A 24,719-nucleotide genomic window follows, 5' to 3' on the forward strand; every position below is an offset into this window, starting at 1 on the left:
ACACACGCAGTCTTGCGCAAGCTTCATGCCTCATGTTATTAGAGATAGACACATATTATTGGATAATGCACTTGAGAGTTTATGTACTAATATACAAATTGTTGGATTGCTATGGATACAAAGTATTCCAAACTTCAAGAAGTTTCTAGAGCAAAATATTTAGTCGTTGCAAAAGCACTAGTAGTGTGAGGGACTATATACACACATGTAGTTATACAATGACCTACGTTCGCTCAACCTGTAGTTTAATATAAAAATAGCCAAAAATATCTTAAAGCTTTGATAGAGATATGACTTTTGCTACAGTATCTACGGTATCTATAGTTGTATTAAATGCTAGTATCATATGCATCTAAGAGGGTATTGGATACCGTAAGCGCTACTTGACAGAACCAGCCGCTGATTTTTCTGCATAAAGGTTATTCACAGTCTAGCGATGGTTTATGCTTGATGGAAGTATCTTGGTTCTGGCATACCAATACATTGATTTCTTCAAATTTCACTACTCAACAAGTGATCAAGGCATACATTATACCTGAATTGCCTCTTGGCATTCGACAGAATGCAAAGCACAACAAGAAATGGGTGAATTTGAGCAACAATTTCTTGTGCTGGAAGCCGCTTAAAACCGCCAGAATAGCACCAAACAGTTGCTCTCATCTGGCAGTTACTTTCTGACACCTTTGCTCAACTTTTTGGGGATCAAAAAAACATGGCCAAAATTCGACCAAAAAGCATGAGATACTTTTTTTTTTTTTTTAAATTGTTTTTATTGATTGCTCCGTGTAAGTAGGTCCCTAGGGCACTACCAAGAGGCGGGCGCAATTGATATGATATTCAATTGTATTTAGGATAAAGCGATAGATGACAGGAACAGATGATAGATGATAATTGTGATTAGAGAATTACAATTGCTTGTGAATTTCAGTTTGGGCATGTAGTTGAAGGAGCTCGTTCTTGATCTGCTGGACCACATCGATCCATATAAATGGAGTCGAGTGAAAGATCATACGAACTTGAGCTCGCCAAATGTTGCCAAGTGTTACCAGTACGACCATGTGAGCAGTGGTGTATGATTTGGAGACATACTTGATGTTTTCAAAGTCAAGAGAGGAACAGGCTTGGATAATATCACCAATCGAAACGGTTGGCCACAAGAATTCAAAGATGATAGCTTTCCAGATGGATGCCTTACTGGAACAGAGGAAAAGCAAGTGTACAGCATTTTCTTCGTTACCACAGATCGGGCAGAGAGGTGACTCAGCTATCTCAAAGTAGTGTAGCAGGCGTTTGGTCGGGATGGTGTGGGTGAGGAAGCGATAGATGACATTACGGTGGACAAGGTTCAGGGACAGAGACCAGAAGAAATTCCAGTTGGACCTGGCAATGCTGGAGGTGTGAGCCTCGATGCATGCTGTGCGGAATGTTCTGGTTGAAATCTGTCGAGTGAGGCCTTGCTGGCTGTTGAAATCATAGGAGTCAATAAACGGTTTGAAGGAGATGTCGGTTGTGCGGTTGGTGCCACCCTGAGGGGGTTGTAGCATGAGGCTAAAGTACGGCTGGATATGTACTTTGTTCTCGTTGATTTGCTTCAGGATTTTCTTGCAAGCGCGTCGAATGTCAGCTGGGATGGTTGGTGCTTTTCGTGCTTCGAGTTGCAGAGGTTGGTCAGGATTGGGTTGATAAAGATCCTTTACTTGCAACTGAGTGGCCCTAATCGGCATTTTGGAGACAGTGGCAGACGGCTGCAGAATGGCTTTGACAGGTAGGATTGAGGCGGTAGCAATATTGAGGTGAACTGGTTCATTGATGCGTTTGAGGCGGTCAACTGATTTGTAGATCATTGTTACCGTGTTGGTGCGTTGTTTGGTGAGACCAGTGGTTCGTGTGAGGGGAAAGAGCAACGGAACCTGCACATGCGCACTCTGATTTTGCTTATTCACTAGCATGACCAGCATGAGATCTAGGATGTGGGGCGAGTCAGAGGGATGGAGGAGCGGTTGAACCCAACGAAAGTATAGGGCTGATTGTTGCAGAGCAACATCCAGAACACCTAATCCACCTAATGGCTTCGGCTTGGTCCATGTGGCCCAGGGGATAACAGGAAAGATGCCTTTTCGTAGAAACTTGGTGCAAATGGACTGGATAGCTTGGACATTACTTTGAGCAAACGGAGTTACTCGTAGTACATACCAGCATTTGGACAAAATCAAACTGTTGAGCACTGTAGCTTTGCCAACGACGGAGAGACTTCTTACACTGTGGATTTTGGTAGCTGTCCGGAGATTGTCGACAAGACCACCGATAAATACTTCACGTTGTTGAACCGATTGCAGCAGAGGAAACCCGAGATAGATCACTGGATTGGAATCCTTGTTGGATGTGAATTTTGTGATATTCATTTCCGAGAGTCGTGCTTGCCAATATGACCATGTGTTTTGACCAGAGAGCGAGATAGCTTCGACCTTGTTGTAGTTAATCTTGGCATTGGTTGCATTGCAATAGACATCTAAGTGGTACTCGAGTCTTGCCAGATCAGGAAGGTCTTGAACAAATACAAAAGCATCGTCAGCGTAACATAGGATTTTTGACACATGAACTAAAGGGTCATTAGCATTATAGTTGGGATGGTCAGTTGCATACTGCATTTGATAGCCGTGGTATAATGGATCATTGAGAATAGACCGCAGAAAGGGTTCAATAGCCAAATTGTACAAAATAGAGGAAATGGGGTCACCTTGCTTTAAGCCTCGCAGCTTGGGAATATCATCAGTAAAGTAACCATTCACATTGATGCGCAAGAGATTTTGGCCCATCATGTTGATGATGCAGCGGACAAGATTAGCAGGGAAGCCATAAGTAATGAGTGCTGTTTGAAGGTACGAGAGGTTAACTCGATCGTACGCTTTTTCCTGATCAAGACTAAGGCCAATTGCTTTGGGCATTTGGTGTATCACATTGTTCTTCTTGGCCAAGTTCATGGTTCGTTCAGCATCTTCCATTATGACCTGACACCGCAGAGCGTTTTGGGCAATGAACCGCCCAGGTACGAATCCCGCTTGGTTCTCGTTGATCAGTTGCTTAGCGACTTCCATCATTCGATGATTAAGCAAACGTGTCAAGAGTTTGTAGTCAGTGTTGCAGAGGGAGATAGGTCTATAATTTGCCATGTCATTGGGGTCATTTTTCTTGTAGAGGATTGTCATGAGGGAGACGTTCCAAGACGCAGGAAATATGCCTTTGGTGAGGGCATCATTGTAGACCGTGGTGATGAGAGAGTGGAGGGGCGGGAACTTGAGAATCAGCCGGAGGAGTTGGTAAGGGATGCCATCGCTGCCGGGAGACGCAAATTTAGGCGATCTTTTACATTCAAACAACAAATCATCTAGCTCTACTGGTAGTTCGAGGAGTGATTGCTGTTCACCGTCAAGTTGCATGTCAGGTGTGATTTGATCCAACAATAGCCGCATTGATCTGGCATCGGGTGGAGTTGGTGTGTACAAATTCGTGTAAAAGCTGCCAGCGATCTCGCTCATAGTACCTTGATCAGAATGCAATTCTTGAGTAACTGGATGCCTCAGTTGTTTCAATTGACGTTGATTCTGTCTAGATACGGTGAGTTTCTTCAAGAACCCAGCATTTTTCTCTCCATTTTCTCTCCAATACTTCCCTAATTTGAGGACTTCAATTTCGGCGATAGAGTCTTGTAACGCACCAATTTGTTGGTTGATGGTGTCTAGCCCTTGAAATATCAGTCCCCGGTTCTTCTTTGCTCGCATACACCGATTCCGTTTTGCTTGTAACGTCTTCAGTGCCTTTCTACGCCAGTTGACTTCTTCCAGTTGGAATTGTCGGACATGCTCCTTAAACTCGTCTTTGATCCAGTCCCAGATCTCTTGAGGGGATTGGGTGGCTGTCTTGAGCTCAACTTGCGGCTGTAGACCTTGCAAGAAGATCACCAATTCACGACGAAACTTGTGGTTGTTGGCCAAAAAGGGATTGCATTTGTAGGCGCCAGGCCCCTGTGTTGCATCCTTTTGCAGTTGTAAAGTAATGACCAGCATTTCATGATCTGTCCATGTCGAGTTCATAAACTCCTGGGTACACTCTGTAACTGTTCCATAGGAAGTGTTGTTGCAGAAGATGTAGTCCAAGATGTAATGGAGATTGTTGGATCCATGAAAAGTGGCGCTCTTGTTTTCCCAAAAGCAATCGATGAAATGTTCCTCCAATAAGGCTGTCCATTCGACTGTAGTTGCTTCGACTGTTCCATTAGATCGGCGAGACTCATATTTGTAGTTGAAATCTCCCAAAATAATCATGTTGTTCTGAATAGTTGTAATCTTGTGTATCAAAAATCTGTGTTGCATCAATTCCGTGTAGAATTCCACGTTGTCTTTTCTTGATGCTGCTTTTCCGTATATGTTGAGTATTGTGGCTATGGAGTTGGAGGAGTTTGGTTCCTCTTCCGTCGCATAATGTACGTGTGCTAGTATAAATCTACCGTCGATGCCAGTGTCAATGGGTGTAATAATGTATCTGTTGTTAAGTGATATGATTCCGCAATGTTTGGTGTAGGTGCTGGACTTGCTGGAAAACTGCATTTCTAAAGTGTCTTGAGTATCTTTTTTGTCAGCATGAGATTCCTGGATGGCAAGAATATCAATGTCTGATGTTTTGAGGTATTTTATGAATTTTTTTTCTGCGTTTTTTATGTTTTTGTGTGTCAGACCACGACAGTTGAGAGTCGCAATCCGCAATCGATGATTAGGTGCTCTAATCATCATATTATTCTAAGTGTTGAGGGTTGGACTGAGCAGTTTCTGATGTTTCCTGCCCTTGGGAGTCGTCTGAAGCTCCTTTGCCGCCCTTGTCGGTGACAGTGTTGAATTTGCTGGCTGCACTGCCTCTGGTGAAGCGCCTGGTGAGATTGGCGCGCTGTTCCTGCTCCGTTCTGAGCTTTTTGCCATCTCTGCCATCTTCCAGATCTGGTCGTTCCTGAATGAGAGGCTCCTTCATACTGTCATCAGGCATAAATTGCTTGATCAGCTCTTGTCCATTCAGAGTTGATTCAGCTGCATTAAATGATGTCAATGTTTGCGTGTTGTTGGCAGATGTCTGTGCGCTCGCAGCATCTGCATTTGGTGTAACGTCATCATTGTTACTTTTGGGTTGAGGAGTGGGAGAATCAATATTCATGTTGTCCTCATCAGTACCCTCTTCCTCCTCCTTGGTGGGTTCAGGCTTGTTCTGTTGCTGTTGCTTCTTGGCCGACTCAGTGTCTGTGGTTTCCTGGGTCTTGGCTACTACCACTCTAGGGCCAATGGGAGGGTTGGGCTCTCGGGGAATGATCGGAGTAGGTACCTTGCGATCTTTCCTGGGGATCGTAGTGGGCTTCTTGTTGGGGGTGTCAGTGTTATCCTGTCTAGGGCAGTTGCGACTGACATGTCCATGTTGATTGCAGTTGTAGCATTGCGTGTACCTCTTGGCATCAGGACAATCGGCTTTGCAATGATCCGGTTTTTGACAGAGACGACAAAAATCTGGCATATCTTGCCATTTGAGAAGGACCTGACGGTTGGTGCCATTATCCAATCTGAAGTAGATAATTCGATCCAAGATTTCATACGCTGGTTCGTCTGGCTTGGGGGTGATGTTCAGAGTGGCATAGCCTTGTCCGACGTAGTCGCCCTGAGTGAAGGAGATGCCATAGTCCAAGACTTCTCCAAAATGTGACAGTCTATCCTTTATCAAAGATTTCAGGACAGGAACTGGCTCCATGGGTAGTCTGTCTAAACGAACATTAACTATAGTATCATTAGCTGGAAGAGAGGGGAAACCCTTGACAAAGGTCCCATCCGTCAGATTGAAGCCCTGCAGGATTGCGATGTGGCCAGGACTGTCGTGGATCCAACATGTTTCCATGATCTCTCGATTCATATACTTGCGAGTGCGAGATACTTTGCCGATATAATCGTTGTAGCCTTTTCTGAGATGAGCATCTTTGTTGAATGCTTGCAGAGCCTCTCGTAAGAGCTGTTGATTAGGCAAACCAGTAATGTCGATGAGCACCGAGTTGTCTTCAATGCCCTTGAGGAAGGGTCGAACCATTTCCACACTTTTGCTGACGGTGGCGTCCTCGGTCATCAGAGACTGATTCGATTCACTGGTGGCGGTGGAAGGTGTGATGGGTGTCTTTACGATCGTTGGATTGAAGGTCATCGTTGTATGCTTGATGCCCTTCGTTACCTTTGCCCATGATGCGTCAACAACGGTATTTGTAGCCTTGGAGGTGCTACTTTCGGTCGTTGAACCTGTTTTCTGTTTTTTAGCGGGAAGAGCCATGGGCATGAGATACCCCTCATGATTTTCATCAAAAATCAAACGATCGCGTTTTTAACCTTGATATTGTAAACTTTTGCTATGGTATGTATTGGATCAAAATGTTTCTATCAATCTAACGTAACTCTTGAGATCGTCTTTGTGGGACTTTGATATGTAAAATCTCCACATTTTGGCCAGAAACCTCATTTCATATTTTTATAAGTTGCTCAGCAATTTTATTAAAAACACATACCTTACTTGGTACCATTGGATGCGTCTTGAAAAGTACTTTGAGGTTGTATTAGGAAGCAAAGAATGATCATCACAACTGATATAGTCGAATCTGGCAAAATAATTGAATCAAGTCGAAGAGCTATCAAAATCTGACCACTCTGGGGTAGAATAAAAGTCGGCATTGCAATTAATTTTGGCGGCGGCTGGTGGGGTCGGCTGGCAAACTCAATGTTCTTTCCATCATGAAGGCAATACAGTAATAGATGCTTCTAAAACGTATAGAAAGTATGTGGCACTTTACATAGCACTATCTTTAGCCATGCTACTTTCTTTTGAAGCCTTGCAATAATAAAGTCAGTCCACAGAAATACCTGCTACATCAACTTCTTTCCTTTTTGAAGCTTTTCAAAATGTAGGGGCAATAAATGTCATATTATAATAAATGTTCAGTCCATAGACACTTTTACAACCCTAATATGTAAACCAAGTTGTTAGGCATTTGTCAGGTATGGCTCATATATAATCAAAGATCTTATATTAAATCAGTATCAATCAACAAGCAAGTTTCTTCTAACATTTTAGCTATTATTATTAATTTTGCAATATTAGCCAAAGGTTTGCGGTAGCGCGAGCCACTTGAACGTAGGTTGGTTTCCACCAAAGCATAGCGTAGGTCAGGAAACCACCCGAGGTATCGAATGGCTCGTATTATAATATAATGATATTGTTGAGCACATCATTCTGCTTTCCTTTATTGTTTATGATGTTTATTCCAGCTTGTCAAATTACACTGAAAAGAGCATCAAAACACCGGCCTTTTTGCAGTCGTTACGTTACAATTTCCTTGCATACTTATTCAACGGTCAATGTAGCAACTGAGAATGCATTTATATGCTTATCAACCCTTCAAGTGGACATCCAATACACCCAAACTGAAGGCCATAGAGTCAGCAGAACGCGTGGAGATGCTGTTCTTCTTTACTGATTGATAGCGCAGTGTAGCTTTGAGCCTTTGCCACACCACAACAAAGCAGTTGATGGTTAAGCGATTACGACTACAATGCTTCCCAACAGCCTTCCTAACTGAAACTACCATCACATTCTGTCAGTCGAATTAACTAAACTAAATATCAGTGCCTTTTACTATCGTAGTGCCATTTCCACCTTGCAGATACAGTAATCATAAAAATGCAGTAGAAATACAAAAAGGGGGACACAGCAGCTAGTCAAACATATAAAGTATTCTCGCTGTTTTAGTCTTACCTCTAGATACAAAAGCTATGGAAAGTATCACCATTTTCTCGAGAGAGGGAACTTCAACTTTACGATCTTTCAAAGTATGAAGAGCTCTTGTTTATTTTTATGTACACGTCCATCAAGATTCGCATCAATTCTATTTTGAAGCAAATCATGTGGTAAAGCAATTGCCAGCTGCTACCGCTTCTCCTTAATATGCTCATTCAAAAACCCCCCAACGACTAAGGCTGATGTGCCACCTACAACTGGCATTGTGAGGCTTCTTCTCGTCCCTGTGCATACAAGCAGCTGATGGTAGTTCATTTGAGTTGAGATAGGTAATGTTGTATAATGTCAGGTAGTGTATATTATACATTATGAAATCATCGTGTGATAAATAATTGAAAATCAAGGAATTCCAAGCAAATGAAGATAATTTCAACACTGTGGTATCGTTAATAGCTTACGAACTTCAAAAGCAAAATACTTACAGTTACTGAAAATGCTCTCTTTGTATTCGAATAAGAAACTGATGAATGCTTTGGCCAGAGAGTCTTAATATTGAAGTACCTTAACATAGCGAAAGCTGTGTCTACACGGAATCATGATTTTGAGCAGTAAGCTCATTGTAGCAACTGCCAAATCTTGAAGCGTTGACTCCAATATCGAACACACCAAGAATGACACCTGAATTTGAAAAAAAAGGCACACAACCAAAACTATTGCACAACAAAATTCGCCATCAAAACTTTTTCTTCTTCCAGCACAACAATTAATACAACACGATGAGCGAGACTGACACACCCATCCGTTGCTTGGAGTTTTTCAGTGGAATAGGTGGCTTGGTACGATCTTATACTCCATATGCTTGTTGTAAAATAATTAAATCCCACGCACAACGAAACAGCATTACGCTTTGAATATTGCCCAAATAAACGCTCAAGTAGTAGAGGCTTTTGACGTCAATGAGATTGCAAACAAAGTCTATCGACACAATTTCAACCACTCACCATCCAAAGTAGGTATCAGACGTTTATGTGCTGCACTGAATGCTCAACTTTTAGCAGAAAACAATTGATCGTTTGACAGTGAAAGACATTGATTGGTACAAAGCAACTTGTTGGTTATTGAGCCCACCTTGCCAGCCTTACACGAATGGAGGGCATAAGAAAGACGCTGAAGATCCGCGAGCAAAAGCTTTGCTGCATCTCATTGATCTATTGCCTCAGTTGGATGTCATTCCAGAGTACATTTTTCTGGAAAACGTCAAGAATTTTGAGGTACAGTAGAAAGCATCAAAGGGGAGGGGGGGGGGGAACACACGATGGACGCATTGTTTGACCAAACAATGTAGACTTCACAGTGCAGAAAGAAGTTGGTAGAACAGCTGGATGCATTAGGATACGAGATCAACGAATATTTGCTGACACCGACACAATTTGGTATCCCTAATCACCGTATGCGCTATTATCTGACAGCACGCAGATCCCCACAAACACAAAGAACAACAGAAAGCTATATAGACACAAGCAAGATCCAAACAGAATGGACGATTGGTAACAAACCAATCGAAGAAGTTGAATTGCCACCACTATCTCAGTTTTTGGAGGAGGGAGACAATGTGGATGTTAAAAAGTGGATGGTGCCTGAGAGGTTTATTCTAAGACTATACAAATTTCGCCTGGATATTGTGCGGCCAACTGACAAGCATACATCATGCGTGACCAAGGTATTATTTGCAATTGCGGTGCATTTGATTGACACTCTGATGTATATATAATCACGCAGGCATACGGATCTCATCACATTCAAACCAGTGGATCGCTTGTACAAACAAAAGACCTTGAGGTAAATATGACCAACTAAAGGACACCATGCACAATCAAATTGAAAGTGTCATTGTAACAGTGCACAGATTACAACTGGGATGACACACCGTCGCTATTGTCGTTTGGGCTAAGATTTTTGTCACCAACGGAAGTCTCGCGATTGCATGCTTTCCCAGGTCCAGCTTATCAATTGAGCAGCAGCGACGATGACAGCTATAGCAATTTTGATCCGCCTACCTGTGAACCTCATCTTAAATTTCCACAGGATGTGTCTCACATTCAGCAATACAGACTTTTGGGTAATAGTTTGAATTGCTGGGTAGTTGCTGAGCTGTATCGATGTGCATTGTTCGCTTAAACATACAGCGATATTTTTGTCTATGCCAGACATTCCACATTGTTCTTTTAGCATTGCATTCGCAACATCAACAAGTAGCAGAGGTTGATTTCTGTAAAAATCCATTTTCAAACAGTAGGTTTTTATCAGCGTTTGCAGTACTTTGTGTGCGCACTGTTGGTATACAAGCAATAAAGGACATATTCTGTCAGTTATCTTTGGGTAGTAAGCAGATCAGGTACCATATTTTGTATAAATTCATTAGCACAAACGATTTCCACCATTGCGGCTGCTGTCATCACTGTTTCCGCTATTACTGCTAGTGATGTTGTGTAGGCTTGTGCCTGATGCTGAAGTAGCATCATACAGCTCTGATGAGGCTTCCTCTGGTGAGGAGCCATCCAGTAGTGAGGAATCTTCATCGTCCTCTGAGGAATCATCCAGCGAATTATCCAGACGTGGTGGCTACCATTCGCTTGACCTTCCTCGCTCCTTAAATGAAGCGCTGCCCTGAACTGTCATCTATCATTTGCTGTAGCTATCACTAGAATGATATCTACTTTTGATTTGATATATTCATTGTTGTCCATAAAACCTTTTATTTTTCATATCAAAATCAAACTATTTCAGGTTATTGCTCCTGTTGTATCATGCTTGCCACATAATCTTGTAGGAAATTTATACATTACAGTTACCTGATATGTCCTTCTAGTTATTTGAAGTGTACACACATTTCTGACACATGCAAACGCTCCATAGCGCACTTTGTGAATAGGAAATTATTCTGTTTTGCAATGTTCAATTCCATGATATCAAGCAGCACGCGTTTTATATATATATATATATATATATATTTGATTAGCAACTGATCATATACGGACTGATATGGTGTACATACTGATATAAGCACATTCATTGATGTTTCAGTGGATTTTATTACAAACTGCACCGTTTGAATTAATGTTATTTTGCTCAGTCAATAATAAAAACTCGTTTGTTTTCTCGCCAAGTAGCCTGCATTTTCAAGCTACAAATGTTACTATTTCGTCCATGTTTTGCATTCTTGCAACATGAATCAGATATATAAACGGCCATGGTTTTCCCCAATCCAAAAAAAAAAATCATCAAATCTTCTCTGTTCCAAACAACCCTTTATACCAATAACCAATACAATGAAGTTCCTTGCCCTCTCAGCTGTTGTTGCCTTCGCTGCCTGCGTTTCTGCCAAGCCTGCTGGTCATGTTGAGTAAGTTGTGTGTGTGCCCTGAACAGCCCCACGATGATAACCATCTTACACTTACTATCATAGTTTGGCCAAGCGTGCCATCATTGCCACTCAAACCGTGCTTAATGGTGGTGAAACTCAAATCCAAGTTATTGATGCCGTCGAAGCTACTGTCAATGCCATCACCACTGTTACCTCCACTGTAACTGCTACTGAGACTGATGCTACCTTTATTTGTAAGTATTCATTGGATTGCAATGTCTGAGTGTGTGGATTGGACATTGACTGGTACACTTCTTTATAGTCTCCCACTCCGGTGACGATAGCGTTATCGTCCCCAAGCTTCGATCTGTTCTCTCTGTCATCGTTGCTGGAGACTTGCTTGGTCCTAATGACGTTTCCACTGGTGCGTCCGCACCTTCCGAGGCACCTTTGCCCTCCGTATCTTTGCCTGATGTATCCTTGCCTGATGTATCCTTGCCTGATGTATCTTTGCCTGATGTATCCTTGCCCTCTGTATCCTTGCCTGATGTATCTTTGCCTGATGTATCCTTGCCCTCTGTATCCTTGCCTGATGTATCTTTGCCTGATGTATCCTTGCCCTCTGTATCCTTGCCTGATGTATCTTTGCCTGATGTATCTTTGCCTGATGTATCTTTGCCTGATGTATCTTTGCCTGATGTATCTTTGCCTGATGTATCTTTGCCTGATGTATCTTTGCCCTCTGTATCCTTGCCTGCTTTACCCAGCGATGACGATAACCTTGACGGCGGTGTTTCCGCCAATGATGCCGGTGCTTCCGCCAGTCTTGGTATTTAAATGAATATTTCACCTTCTCTTCATATATTCCCTTTTGCAACAGAAAAAAAATATTCTAATACAGTTAATTTTAGATAGCTGCAATTACATTAAATTATTTAATATTAATTCCAATAAAAAAAAAAACGTTAATACTTCAATGACTTTGATTTCGACTGCTTGTTTACATTCTTAATACCATTCTTCTAGGAGGGCATCTTTTGTCGTTTTCAAGTGCTGTATTCTATGCAAATTTTTATAGATCTGTGTTGAAATGATGTGTTGCTAACACAAGTCAAAAAGCTACAAGAGAGTCAGTTTGCAATATGCTGTCATCAGACTGCATGAACCACCAATAGCGGAGTGACCTTTACCCACCATCAAGCAATTTAATTTTCTTTGATCATCATTCCTTTTTCTTTCCAACACCAACATGTTTCGCTTTGACTCTTTCAAGAAACCCAACACAAATGAGCCTGCAAAGAGCCATACAGACCCGCTATCAAGCTCACCATCACCGCCTTCCAATTTCCTGCAACGAATAACCAGTTCAGATTCCATAACACGCTCGCCATTGATCAAAAGGCCATCGAATATCACCAAAAGCGTCTCAACCTCATCTTCTGCCTCCTCCTCCACCAGCAACAAAATGAACGCTACATCATTTTCTATACCTATGCCAACCAACTCTTGGGGAATGTTGGCTCTCTCTCGCTTGCAGGACACACAAGTGAACGAGTTGGATGATATCGTTGAATTACTGTTAAATAAAGATAAGGTAGGCTTTCTCCAAATGCCATATAGGGTTTGCGTAGCTGAGTGCTTGTACATAGGCCATGTTGTTGCTGCCTGTATCCACGCCATCTCATCCATCAGCCAGGGTCGATCGTGATTTCATCATGGACCACGTTATTGTATACAACGACCAGCATCATACCAACCAGGTGATTTCATTAGGAGGTGTTCGTGGTGTATTTCAAAAGGACCAGTTCATAGCACTGGGTCTGCTGCCATCGGAAGGAGAGATATCCAGATTCATGAACGATGCCACCTCAAAAAAATCGCTGTTTGATACATTTAGCCTGGACCCATCGTCCATTACGCCAGATCACCCAAAATACAACATTCTTGCTAGCCATGTGTTGTTACCACTCCGAGACGACAGGCTGATCACTGTGATGCTGATACAGAAGCCACTCTCGAGAAAGGACATTGTTGAATGGACAGAAGCCAGAGCAAAGAACATCAAGGACATTGGATCGCCTCTTGTGGATGTCTGTAGTGCCAAAGTGGATCAATTCATCAAGGATTACAAGAAGAATCCTCCCAGAACCACCGATTTATCCAGCAACAAAGTATTGGATTTCTTGGATGATTTAAGGAGCAGTGACATTCATGATGATATGGCCAGACTGGATACGATCGAAACCTACATTTGCAACCAGCTGTATGACCAATTGTTCACAAATCCAGAGGGTGACGAAGCAATGCAAGATGAAGCGCTGGAATCTCGTATTGCAGCACTCAACCTGTTGGATCTGAATTTGCAGCATTTGGGTGTCACTATCGAGAGCGAACAAGACAATGAGCATCTGAATCATATAGTCAAGGAAGCAGGCACACAGCTACAGCAGTTGAATACCATCATGGGAGCAAAAGACAAGTTGGAAGCACTGATAAAAACGCATCAGATCATTGTCAATGCCATTGAGGAGTTCACAGAGAAGCATCGCAACGCCACTCGACTTGATTCCAGCGCACAAGTGGTGCAGGAAATGAAGCAAGCCATGTCTTCTGTTGAGGAAGAGAAACCTGTACTGTCAGTGAATGCTGATGTCTTGCTGCCAATACTGATATTCACCATTGTCAAGTCAAATCCAACCAACTTTTTATCCAACCTCAAATTTATACAAAGATACCGCAGACCAGACGACATTTCATCAGGACCGGCCAGCTACTGTCTGACAAATATGATGGCAGCTGTGTTTTTTCTAGAAACGACAAACCTCGTCGGATTGGGTCTCTCTGCTGACAGAGTGTTCAGTCATGTCACTGATCTGAATGCCACCAAAGCCATGGACACAACGACGATTACGCCCAAACAACAGCAGCAACCACCCAATCCAGGACTGAAGATTGTGTCTGACGTGGTAGATAGCTCTTACAGAGTATTTGATGGCCTTGGTAAATTTTGGCAGCGCAATACGCAAGAATTAGAAAACAACAAGACGGTGTCTGGCCTCGTGGAGCAAGTCAAAGGCAGAGTCAGAAAAGTAAGCGATGCTGCGTTACCCAAGAGCGAGCTGAAGGAGATATCTACAACATCCACTGCCACATCCGTGTCCTCGTTGCCTAGTTTCATGGAGGACCGCACAAACAGCAAGGTGAAAAAGGTATATATATATATATATATATATGTTGATTCCAAGATGATTATGTAATATCGAAAGCTCATGCCAATGTTCATTCTAGCAACAGTCGCCTCCTTCCATGCCAAATGGAGAGGGTCCTATCAACAAGTTTTTGGAGATGAAATCAGTGGATGAACTCAAGATTGGCGAGATTACTGAACTCTTGGCAGACTACAAGCGATTAGCAGCCATCATCAAGCAAGCAAATCTTGCATAAATAAAGAAGTAGTGAGATAAAAAAAAAAAAAAAAAAAAAAAAAAAAAAAGAAGGGCCTCGACCTTGTGTATAGTTATGAAGTGGCTCCATTTGAATTAATAGGGGAGAAATAGGTGTCGAAGGGGAGAGAGAGGCTTTTTTCATATTCTTTCTCTCTCTCTCTCTCTCTCTCTCTCTTTTCTTTCCCCCTTTTGTTCTATACAAACGACTCTAGTTTTGTCAATATGAACTCGACAGACAACGACTTTACAGTTGTTGCTCCCATCATGAAGAGAATCATAGAATGTATTGTCAACGAGACGATAGATGCATCCACCTCATATGATGAAGACTCTCCATTTGAACGCTCTCTATGTGCTGCTTGGGATGTATGCACTGTTCAAGAATACGCTTTAGCCATCAAAGACCAGCAATTTCATAGAGCCTTGTTAAAGGTAAAGAAAAAAGTCATTACAAAAAACCCAACTTGGGAAACCAACACTTGCAAGCTAGATTGTTACATCCACCTCAAGGCCTAGAACCAGAGAACTGGCAATGGGCACATTAGCAAACATGGCTTGTCACTGGGACTGTGGCATTGGCCCTTATTTGATGGGTGATATGGATGTGCTCAGATTATGCCGCTCCATACTATGGAACGAGAACGACGCCAGAGTGCTATTAGAGACAACTCGGTAGGTTTTGCCACCAGCCACACGATGGAACCTCAGTGATACTCAACTCTATTGAAGGCTTTTAAACACATTTCTATCATGCTCTATAGACACCAGCCATCAAACAGTGATTGAACATGATAATCTCACAGAATTCCTCACACCGGTCTCCATGGCACCATCCATTTTCCACCAATACACACTGATCATATGCAACACGCTTTATTCTGAATTACTGCTGAAAAGCTTGGAACTGATGACCCGCATTGTCGTGTATACAAATGCAATCACGCACAGCATCACTCGACGACGACAGCGGCTTGTTGTGAACACAGACAATAAGAGAGATGAGGACGACGAATTTCGATTTATGGATAAAGCCGATACACTGGCCTTGGTCAATTGGGGAGCTGAAAGATTGGAAGAAGAAGGAAGGGGTGTAGGCATTGGGATGGGATTTCATCGAGGGGTAGCCAAGAATGTCATGCATCTACTATGGGCTTTGATGGCATATGGGATGGTCAGCATAGCAGAGTGTGGTAAGTTATTACAAGAGGCGAAGCAGATGATGGAATGTGATGCTAACGATAATTTCGATGATAGGACCCGAAATGACCCATGGCTTGGAACAATCCATGTCGAGATTAGTGTCCTACATACAAGAAGATGATATGGATACTAGAGTGGAAGATGAAGATATACAAAGCTTGGCTCAAGCATTGAATACAAAATTATCCATGGCTAGCTGATCAGCAAGCCCATCGATAATCCATTGTAATCAGTAATCAATAGTACATAATTTCTTTTTCTCTCTCCCTCTCTGTTCTATATATACAATATCCCTTCATCTCTTGCCACACACACACACACACACACACTTTGGCTGTTTTTTTTTTGTAAATATATATCACTATTTTTATTGTCTAATATAAGTAGATACACCATCAGAAGCACGTTGGAATCCGTTATTGATGAGGTAATTGCCAATAGTAGATTGACTGAGACGCATATTGATGGCTTGCTTGGGCGCATTTGGATCTGCTGTCGAAATCATGCCCATACCATGGTTGTCGTCTTCAATTTTAAATTGCTTTATGGAGGAGTTTTTGTTTAAAAATTGATCAATGCGAACATAGCAATCAGCTGTTGTCATGTCGTTGGGTGCAGCAGGTGCTAAAGGTTGAGAATTGGATAAACTGGGCATGGCTTTTGTTATTTGAGTGGGGATGAAAAAGAGTAAAAGAGCAGAAGCTGCGGTGCATTAGACATTTATAAACCCGTGAATGAGGATTTTCATTGGTGCCTCCACATTAGGCATAGTGTTTCAATGACAATAGGTCATTTCATCATTGTGGCCTGAACAATTAGCCGGTGGATCTTTCACAAAACTGAACAACTGCAACATCATGCAGTCATTGGCATAAAGTTAGGCACTAATGCTGAATATCAACCGCAAGCGCTGCTAGTCCAGGACGATATCAAGTAGATGTGGCAGCTACTGAATAAGGGCAAGAGATTATCTCTGCATGGTATTTGATCATGAACAACATGTTCAAGCTGGCCGACATGTAATGCATTCTAAAAATCCTTATCAAGATTGGTAATCTTACTAATATGTACTGAAATCTCGTCTTTTGACAATCTACCATTAAATGACAGCTCTTCACAGACTTCCTGGAACTGTGGGGCTGCCTTCTTTAGGATGTTCTACGTCTGTTTCAACGGGAGAAATTTATATACTGCAAGCAGCATACTAGCATTGTCTCTTACTGCTCCAATTTGTGCCAAACACACCGAGGTTTGGATGTATTGGAGACGTGTTTTCTCATGTTAGAGCCGTTTTAGACTGCCAGAATAGCATCATTCAACCGCTTTCGTCTTGCGCTTATTTTCTGGCACCTTTTGCTCCACTTTTTGGGAACCAAAAAAATATGGACAAAATTCAACCAAAAAGCATGAGGTACCCCCCTCATGGTTTTCATCGAAAATCAAATGATCAAGTTTTTGACAGTAAAATTGAAGACTTTTACTATAGCATATATTAATTCAAAATGCTTCTCTCGATCCAAAGAAGCCCCTGACACTTTGTTTGTGAGGTTTTTGTATACAAAATCTCGACATTTTGGACCAAAAGCTCATTTAACATTTTCAAATATTGCTCAATAAGTTTGTCAAAGATACTCTTTATAATTAGTACCATCGGATGCGCCTTGAAAAATACTTTCAGAAAGCTTAAGGGGGGCATAGAGTAATTCGTATGATATACATAGTCAAAGTTTGCAAAAAGGATGAAACAATCGATTTTAGAACAAATTTTTGCCATTTCGAATAGAGAAAAAGACGCGGAGATTAAATTAATTTTGGTTGCTGGCTGTGGCAAAATCACTGACAAAGGTCTACCAGGTAAGAAGAAAATACATCTACTGAGTCATCTCGTCAGCTTACAATACAGCCGCTATTTGGCGTATAGAACGAGAAATTTATTACAATCAAACCTAAAGCCTTGTTCAAACAATTTGTCCAACTCAAAAGAGATCAGCTGCAAGAGTGGCCTATGTCTATTGACAATCACTCTCATTCAGTACTTTATGGAGCCTGGAAAGAGCGCTACAAAAATCATCACCAGAATAAAAGAGGGTGATTGTTGTGCATATGATTCATTAGTTGCAGCTGTAGAGGAAACAAACGAGCGTCTAGTCGCCAATTATTCCACTGGGGGGGGGGATAAAAAGGTAATCGTGTGGATGGAGAATGGGATGGGTAGCATGGAAATCTTCGTTGTTGATGCTTCCTATTTGTAGCTGAATAATACGATCAGCCTTAACGAGAAGATGTTACTTGGAGACCATGTATCCAATGAAGGCACAATTTGAGAATCGTATTTTCGAATTGAGCATGAGCGATAAAAACACACCACGAATACAGCATCTAAAAATGTTATACCGTATGCACTGTGAAGATGTATAGCACTACTTGTTACCAAAATCAGCCATGTTGGAGGAAATAACGATTGCCGACGAGACGCCCGTTGAGGACGATGACCTTGATACCGGAAGGAATTCACATCCTCACTGCACTCCTGGCTGCAAAGAACTGTCAAACAAAGAAACGACTCCCAGCCACTGTTGAGCAAGTCAAAAGATACCCTTTTTTTCATGCTTGTACACACATTGCACATATACACAATGTTGAAGATCCGTCGCACATGGTCTGGATAAACCACCGAGAATCCGCACACTTTAAATAAAGCCAGGATTCACCTTTCCTCTTTTTTTTTTGTTGACACTTTTAATTCGTTTACCATGTTTAGATGTATAGCTTCTAATGTGCGGTTGACACCCTTATACAAAAAGCAACCTCACCTACTATTACGCACTAAAGTCAATGGCTTGCAACCCTCCTTGTTACGACGCTCCTTTACATCGAGCCCATTATGTCGACGACAAGCACAGAACGAACTGAAAGAGCAAACAACTACCACAGCTGCTACTGCTGCTGCTACCAAGAAAAAGACAGATATAAATGAAATCAAGAAACTGTTTCGTCTTGCTAAACCGGAAGCCAAAAGCATTGCAGGTAAAGTGAAATAAAGCATGCCCTGTGTGTTTGGGTGTGTTTATGACTAATCGTCTTTTGAAAAAGGTGCCACTGGTTTACTAGTGATATCATCTGCCATCACCATGGTAAGTTGCCATTTTGAATGATTAAACTGCAACACGCAAACTAATCAGCAGAATAGTCTGTTCCGTTTTCAATGGGCAAAATCATTGATATTGTCACGCATCCAGACATGGATAGCTATCTTGGATTGACGATGCCTGAGTTTGCCGGTGCATTGTCCATGGTATTTGTGCTGGGTGCGGCTGCTAATGCTGGTCGTGTCTTGCTGTTTCGAATTGCCGGTGAAAGGATCATTCAACGACTTCGCAACGATCTCTACAAATCCATTTTGAAGCAAGACATGGCATTTTTCGACAAGAACAGAACGGGTGAATTGATATCGAGATTGTCCACAGACACAGCTATTGTAGGCAAGAGTTTGACAGGCAATGTCAGTGATGGTTTACGGTAAGTTGGCCGCTTGGTTTGGATTGGCATAGAAGAGATCCTCATGGGCACAATAGAGCATTGGCTACCGCTACAGTGGGTTCTTCCATGATGTTGGTGGTGAGTCCCAAGTTAACAGGCATCATGATGCTGATTGTACCTCCCGTGGCTCTATTTGGTATCGTGTATGGTCGTTATGTCAAGACATTGTCCAGAAAGACACAGACTGCGTTGAGTGAGATCACCAAGGTGGCAGAAGAACGCATCAGCAGTATTCGTACAGTGCAAGCATTTGCCAAGGAGGAAGCGGAACAGAAGCGCTATGGACTTCGTGTATTGGATGTGTTTGCATTAGCTAAAAAGGAAGCGTTTGCCAGTGCAGCCTTCTTTGGTGGAGCCGGATTGTCTGGTAATCTGGCCGTGTTGGCTGTGCTATGGTATGGCGGAAAAATGGTTATGGAGAACGTAATTACCATTGGTGAATTGACCTCCTTTATGCTGTACACGGCTTATGTGGGCACTGCTCTGGGCGGTATGACATCGTTCTACTCTGAAATCATGAAGGGTGTAGGTGCTTCTGACAGAATTTTTGAATTACTGGATCGCAAGAGTGCTATCAAACTGGACAGCGGTAAAGTTCTTGAGGATATCAAGGGCAAGATTAAGTTTGAGGGCATTGATTTCAGCTACCCCACACGTCCTCAGTCTCACATCTTCAAGGACTTTTCGCTGACAGTTCAACCTGGTACGGTCATTGCTGTGGTAGGTCCCTCAGGATCTGGCAAGTCTACCATTGGGTCTCTATTGCTCCGTTACTACGACCCCAATGCAGGTAACATCTACATTGATGATACCAGTATCCAAGATATTAATTTGCGCTGGTGGCGTGAGCAAGTTGGCGTGGTATCGCAAGAGCCTACTTTGTTTGCTGGTACGATTGCAGAGAACATTGCCTATGGACGAGAGAATGCAACATTGGAAGAAATCCAAGATGCGGCCGTCAAGGCCAACTGTGCCTCCTTCATCAACAGTTTTGCAGACAAGTACGATACACTGGTAGGTGAGCGTGGCGTCAGCTTGAGTGGTGGACAAAAGCAGAGAATTGCTATTGCCAGAGCCTTGCTAAAGAACCCCAAGGTCCTTATTTTGGATGAAGCAACCAGCGCACTCGACTCTGAATCTGAAGTGCTGGTGCAAGAAGCCCTAAATCGTTTGATGCAAGGCCGTACGGTATTCACCATTGCCCATCGTTTGTCTACAATTCGCTCTGCTGATTTGGTTGCCTGTCTAAGTGATGGCGGTGTCGCTGAATTGGGCACATACTATGAATTATTGAGCCGAGAAGATGGTGTCTTTCGTAAGCTGGTAGAGCTGCAATCGCTGGCTGGGCCTGAGGGTCAACAAGACGAACAAGATGGCCTTGAGGAAAGAAAATAACGCCCTATAATACTACACAGCATATCCCCCCCTCTCTCTCTCTTTTATTACATAGACAATTTAATATACACGTTTATTAAACTTCTTTATATACAAACATACTAAACATCCGTCAATGAACGATAAAACACGGTTTCCAAATCGTACACTGTCTCTGCCAATTCCTTTTTCATCAATTGCATGCGATCTTTAATGGCTGTTGTATTTTCAATCAGTTTCTCGGATCTCGTCTGCCGTAATGTTGTTAATGTCTTGGTGTCATTGAGCAGTAAGTTCTGCTTTAGTTCTCCAATGAGCGATAGTAATGATTCGCACGATCTCACAATCTGTGCAGATTGGCTCTCTATCTGATATCCTTCTTGAGCCACTTTGAACTTATCCTTGTCTTTATTCTAATACAGATCATTCAATATCCATCGTCGCTCACCCTGGATAAAAGACAAGCATTTTACCTCGCCCACTTTGACAATGTCTGTGAAGCAATCGACCAGTTTACCGATATCATCGTCGATTCTTTTATTATACTGGTCTTCTATTTGCACCAAGACGGGCTTGGGCCCTGTCTGTGATGTACTGAATTGTGGTAATGTAGCCATACGTGAAATGAGAGAGAGAGAGAGAGAGAGAGAGAGAGAGTGAAAGTAAAAGAGGTATAAAAGCGCGAGCTTAAAAGATTTAGTAATAGTAGGCTGGAATTTGAAAGGCAGAGAGTAGTGGTTTAATTTTTATTGTAAATGTAGGGAGAGAGTGTAGCATTAGAAGGTGTATGTAATTACAAAGAGCTGATAACAGCATTAGTGAATTCTTTGGTGGTGCTTGTACCGCCAATATCAACGGTTCTGGCCTTGCCAGAGCTGATGGTCTCATAGACAGCAGATGAGATTCTGTTGGCATGTTCATCCAGGTTCAAATGTCTCAACATCATGACAGAGGAGAGGAGCATGGCAGTGGGGTTGGCACTGTTTTGGTTTTGAATATCAAGAGCAACATGACGACATCCCTAGTGATATAAGTGTGAATGCCACATCGTATATACATCTCTCTTGAAGAACTTACAGGTTCGAACATGGCATATTCACGACCAATGTTACAGCCTGGGATCAAACCAGGTCCACCAATCAAACCAGCACCCTAACATGTTGTTTGGAGGTTAATACTGCGAGATCGGACAGGCAAAAGAGTACATCCACTACTTACAACGTTGGAGACAATGTTACCATATAAGTTGGGCATGACCATGACATCGAATTGTTGTGGGCGAGATACAAGTTGCATAGCAGTGTTATCAACAATCATGTCGTTGACTTCAATGTCGTGGTGAGCATACTCCTTGGCGACATCACGACAGGTGCGCAAAAAGAGACCATCAGCCAATTTCCTATTGAACCAACGCATTGAGCCATCTTGTCTCACACCTCTTTCTATCTACAGACTTACATGATGTTGGCTTTGTGAATGATGGTAACCTTCTTGCGGTTGTTCTTGACAGCAAAATCAAAGGCAAAACGAGCAATACGTTCAGTCTTTGCACGGGTAATGATCTTGAGAGATTCAACAACACCAGGAACAGACTAGTGATATATTATGTCAGCATTCAAGATTACTCACATCAAGAGCGGTGGGTGACACGACAGATTATAGCTTACCTGATGTTCTAAACCAGAGTATTCACCTTCAGTGTTTTCACGAATAATAGCAATATCGACATTGCTCAAACGAGATTCGACACCAGGCACATTCTTACAGAGAGAGAGAGAGGCATACATGTCCAAATCCTTACGCATGCTGACGTTGAAGGACTTGTGGCCAAGCTTGGAAGTAGGAGTGAAGAGCGTACCCTTGATACCAACCTTGTTACGACGAAGGGACTCGATGGATTGTTGGAAAAGAGAGTCGTCTTCAGAAGTCAAACCGGAAACATCATATTGCTCAAAGTCGACGGGGACATTGGCAGCCTTGAAGACATCCTTGACAGCACCAGCGAGCTCTTGACCGATACCATCACCGGGAATAAGAGTTACAGTATATGATCCTGGGTCAATGGAATGTTAATAAAGATACAGTTTGACAATAGGCTGTACCCACCTCCATACTTCTTGGGGAAGATCTAAATGAGAGAGACAGAGAGAGCATAGTGAGTATTTGGCTGCAAGACGGAGTACAGGGCAATGTCATGTATACACTTACGCTCTTTTGTTCAACGGGAGCAGGGACGGGAATAGAAGTAGCTGAGGCAAAAGAACGAGTAGCAATCTAATGATGCTGTTATGAGTGGTTGTGCGACAATTGACAGTGAGATCTAGCTGAGTGTTTTACCTTTTGGATAGCAACAACGTTGGGTTTGGAGATGAACTTGGAAGAGAGCATTTCTTTGAAAAAAAAAACAAGGTGTAAACAGAAAAGAAAGAGAGTGTTACCAAACACGATTACCCTTATTTTAAATCCTATATCCCAACTGGCCCCGCTTTTTTAATTGGGTCCAAGTGGGCTAAATGATTAAACCGTGCTTGTGCCACCGTCCGTTGCAAATGTGTACAGGGTTCAATCCATGCTTGCTGTTCTGACAGAGTCGAGATGTCGGAAAGAGACAGAAAGAGCAGTTTGTTTCGAGTCAAATAAAGAGACTGATGCATATACAAACGATGAAAGATCATGCCTCTTGATCTTGCCAAATGACCAGGAGGAGAGGGGGGTACATCCTGGATCAGACCAAAGGTCTGAATAGAATGTTTTGCCGCCTAAATGTTAAAGCTTGTCAGATTATGAAAATTAAACGTTACTAATGCAAATTAGTATGGTATATTAAGGATGGCTTATATGTATACCACTGAATCTTCTAGTGCAGTGCATATCCATGTAATGTCGACTTTGATTAAGTCAATGGGCTATTGATGATGAACATTGTCTTTGCGGGGAATCATGATGAAATGTGGGGAAGAATGGGAAATCGTTTAGTGCCACCTATTGAAAATTCATTCAAGTCTTTGTTCGTATGGCTGATTTAGATCTTTTGGTATCCTCGGCAACTGGAGGACTGGTTGCCATAGATACAACGCATGTCAGCACGGATGTAAGATCAGAATATGGAGCATCTCCCTTTTTATGGGAATCACATCTGTTATAAACAGGTTTGCTAGCTGCTGAAAAAAAAAAAAAAAAAACTCAAATGGAAGATTGCAATCTATCATTACTGAATGAACCCTCATCTTTCTTTCTCTTACTATCCACATCTCTTGCTTTTATGGTCTACCTCAATTGGAAAGAGAGTTTGTTTGTTGTTCAAGTGCTTACGTTCAAATGGTATTCAGTTCAATACCTGCTTGAATATCTCGATGATTTACGCTTGCACATCCTGCAGCAAGGCAGAGCACGCAAAGATCTCAAGACACCTATATTAACAAGCATGCCTCTTCCAGCAACCGAGAAACGACGCTTTCAAGGCTACTATGTGAATGAAGCTGTTGGCGATTATGGATACAAATTGGATGAAATAAGATTGAAATTTACCAAGCTGAGCAACAACGGATGTCATCGAATGCCATCAACATCATCCGCCGAGTTGGACGTCTTGAATATGATTCATGATATGTTCAAGGCCATTGAGAGCAAAAAAGACATTATGGATCAATGTACATTTGAAGCTCGATATGGATTGATGTGGAAGACCACCTGGCAAGATACGCAAGAGCATGACGTGATGGCATGTCCCAATATCTTTTGCCACTATTACAAGAACACTGTAGTTTATGTATCCCTCCTGCTTGGAAAGACTGTCTGTAATAAAAAACTGATATAGAGCACGCGCGCTCTTTTGATGTAACACCACCCTTTCCATTGAGACTCATACACCTCGTTAGTTTCAGTGACTCTAGAAAAACACTGTCCATCAAGCCTGCTCCAAAAACTATAAAAAGGCACTTCCATCTGGCCATTCGAACACTCCTTGTACTTCTGTCTTGTGCTCATATCGG

The 24,719-nt window shown here is 42.3% G+C and overlaps 12 protein-coding genes across 12 annotated transcripts; 7 read left to right on the forward strand and 5 right to left on the reverse strand.

Annotated features, from left to right (window-relative positions):
• Positions 1–905: 905 nt before the first annotated feature.
• Positions 906–4,604, reverse strand: MAK11 (the record flags this gene model as incomplete). The annotated part of the gene is made up of 1 exon (XM_064827812.1): positions 906–4,604. The coding sequence occupies one exon, from the start codon at positions 4,602–4,604 to the stop codon at positions 906–908; it is 3,699 nt and encodes a 1,232-aa protein (XP_064687096.1).
• A 184-nt stretch (positions 4,605–4,788) lies between these two features.
• ATC70_008566 (uncharacterized protein) lies at positions 4,789–6,351 on the reverse strand (the record flags this gene model as incomplete). The annotated part of the gene is made up of 1 exon (XM_064827813.1): positions 4,789–6,351. The coding sequence occupies one exon, from the start codon at positions 6,349–6,351 to the stop codon at positions 4,789–4,791; it is 1,563 nt and encodes a 520-aa protein (XP_064687097.1).
• A 2,228-nt stretch (positions 6,352–8,579) lies between these two features.
• ATC70_008567 (uncharacterized protein) lies at positions 8,580–9,981 on the forward strand (the record flags this gene model as incomplete). The annotated part of the gene is made up of 6 exons (XM_064827814.1): positions 8,580–8,639; positions 8,702–8,812; positions 8,862–9,074; positions 9,149–9,523; positions 9,583–9,642; positions 9,703–9,981. 6 exons carry the CDS (start codon positions 8,580–8,582, stop codon positions 9,979–9,981), a joined length of 1,098 nt encoding a protein of 365 aa, XP_064687098.1.
• A 304-nt stretch (positions 9,982–10,285) lies between these two features.
• On the forward strand, positions 10,286–10,474 carry ATC70_008568 (uncharacterized protein; the record flags this gene model as incomplete). The annotated part of the gene is made up of 1 exon (XM_064827815.1): positions 10,286–10,474. The coding sequence occupies one exon, from the start codon at positions 10,286–10,288 to the stop codon at positions 10,472–10,474; it is 189 nt and encodes a 62-aa protein (XP_064687099.1).
• A 658-nt stretch (positions 10,475–11,132) lies between these two features.
• On the forward strand, positions 11,133–12,004 carry ATC70_008569 (uncharacterized protein; the record flags this gene model as incomplete). Its single annotated transcript, XM_064827816.1, has 3 exons — positions 11,133–11,206; positions 11,270–11,421; positions 11,490–12,004. The coding sequence occupies 3 exons, from the start codon at positions 11,133–11,135 to the stop codon at positions 12,002–12,004; spliced, it is 741 nt and encodes a 246-aa protein (XP_064687100.1).
• Positions 12,005–12,416: 412 nt separating this feature from the next.
• ATC70_008570 (uncharacterized protein) lies at positions 12,417–14,611 on the forward strand (the record flags this gene model as incomplete). The annotated part of the gene is made up of 3 exons (XM_064827817.1): positions 12,417–12,761; positions 12,817–14,376; positions 14,456–14,611. 3 exons carry the CDS (start codon positions 12,417–12,419, stop codon positions 14,609–14,611), a joined length of 2,061 nt encoding a protein of 686 aa, XP_064687101.1.
• Positions 14,612–14,835: 224 nt separating this feature from the next.
• On the forward strand, positions 14,836–16,013 carry ATC70_008571 (uncharacterized protein; the record flags this gene model as incomplete). The annotated part of the gene is made up of 4 exons (XM_064827818.1): positions 14,836–15,045; positions 15,104–15,285; positions 15,343–15,803; positions 15,868–16,013. 4 exons carry the CDS (start codon positions 14,836–14,838, stop codon positions 16,011–16,013), a joined length of 999 nt encoding a protein of 332 aa, XP_064687102.1.
• A 167-nt stretch (positions 16,014–16,180) lies between these two features.
• On the reverse strand, positions 16,181–16,468 carry ATC70_008572 (Aldo_ket_red domain-containing protein; the record flags this gene model as incomplete). Its single annotated transcript, XM_064827819.1, has 1 exon — positions 16,181–16,468. The coding sequence occupies one exon, from the start codon at positions 16,466–16,468 to the stop codon at positions 16,181–16,183; it is 288 nt and encodes a 95-aa protein (XP_064687103.1).
• Positions 16,469–18,566: 2,098 nt separating this feature from the next.
• Positions 18,567–20,748, forward strand: ATC70_008573 (uncharacterized protein; the record flags this gene model as incomplete). The annotated part of the gene is made up of 4 exons (XM_064827820.1): positions 18,567–18,840; positions 18,907–18,947; positions 19,004–19,332; positions 19,389–20,748. 4 exons carry the CDS (start codon positions 18,567–18,569, stop codon positions 20,746–20,748), a joined length of 2,004 nt encoding a protein of 667 aa, XP_064687104.1.
• A 101-nt stretch (positions 20,749–20,849) lies between these two features.
• NOT5_2 (general negative regulator of transcription subunit 5) lies at positions 20,850–21,344 on the reverse strand (the record flags this gene model as incomplete). The annotated part of the gene is made up of 2 exons (XM_064827821.1): positions 20,850–21,140; positions 21,201–21,344. 2 exons carry the CDS (start codon positions 21,342–21,344, stop codon positions 20,850–20,852), a joined length of 435 nt encoding a protein of 144 aa, XP_064687105.1.
• Positions 21,345–21,520: 176 nt separating this feature from the next.
• On the reverse strand, positions 21,521–23,115 carry LCB1_1 (serine palmitoyltransferase component; the record flags this gene model as incomplete). Its single annotated transcript, XM_064827822.1, has 8 exons — positions 21,521–21,748; positions 21,805–21,879; positions 21,946–22,126; positions 22,186–22,319; positions 22,395–22,780; positions 22,834–22,855; positions 22,936–23,001; positions 23,065–23,115. 8 exons carry the CDS (start codon positions 23,113–23,115, stop codon positions 21,521–21,523), a joined length of 1,143 nt encoding a protein of 380 aa, XP_064687106.1.
• Positions 23,116–23,914: 799 nt separating this feature from the next.
• Positions 23,915–24,544, forward strand: ATC70_008576 (uncharacterized protein; the record flags this gene model as incomplete). The annotated part of the gene is made up of 1 exon (XM_064827823.1): positions 23,915–24,544. The coding sequence occupies one exon, from the start codon at positions 23,915–23,917 to the stop codon at positions 24,542–24,544; it is 630 nt and encodes a 209-aa protein (XP_064687107.1).
• Between the last annotated feature and the right edge of the window lie 175 nt (positions 24,545–24,719).

The sequence above is a fragment of the Mucor velutinosus genome, assembly GCF_035048745.1.
Source record: "Mucor velutinosus strain NIH1002 chromosome Unknown tig00001561, whole genome shotgun sequence".
Classification (NCBI taxonomy): Eukaryota; Fungi; Mucoromycota; class Mucoromycetes; order Mucorales; family Mucoraceae; genus Mucor; species Mucor velutinosus.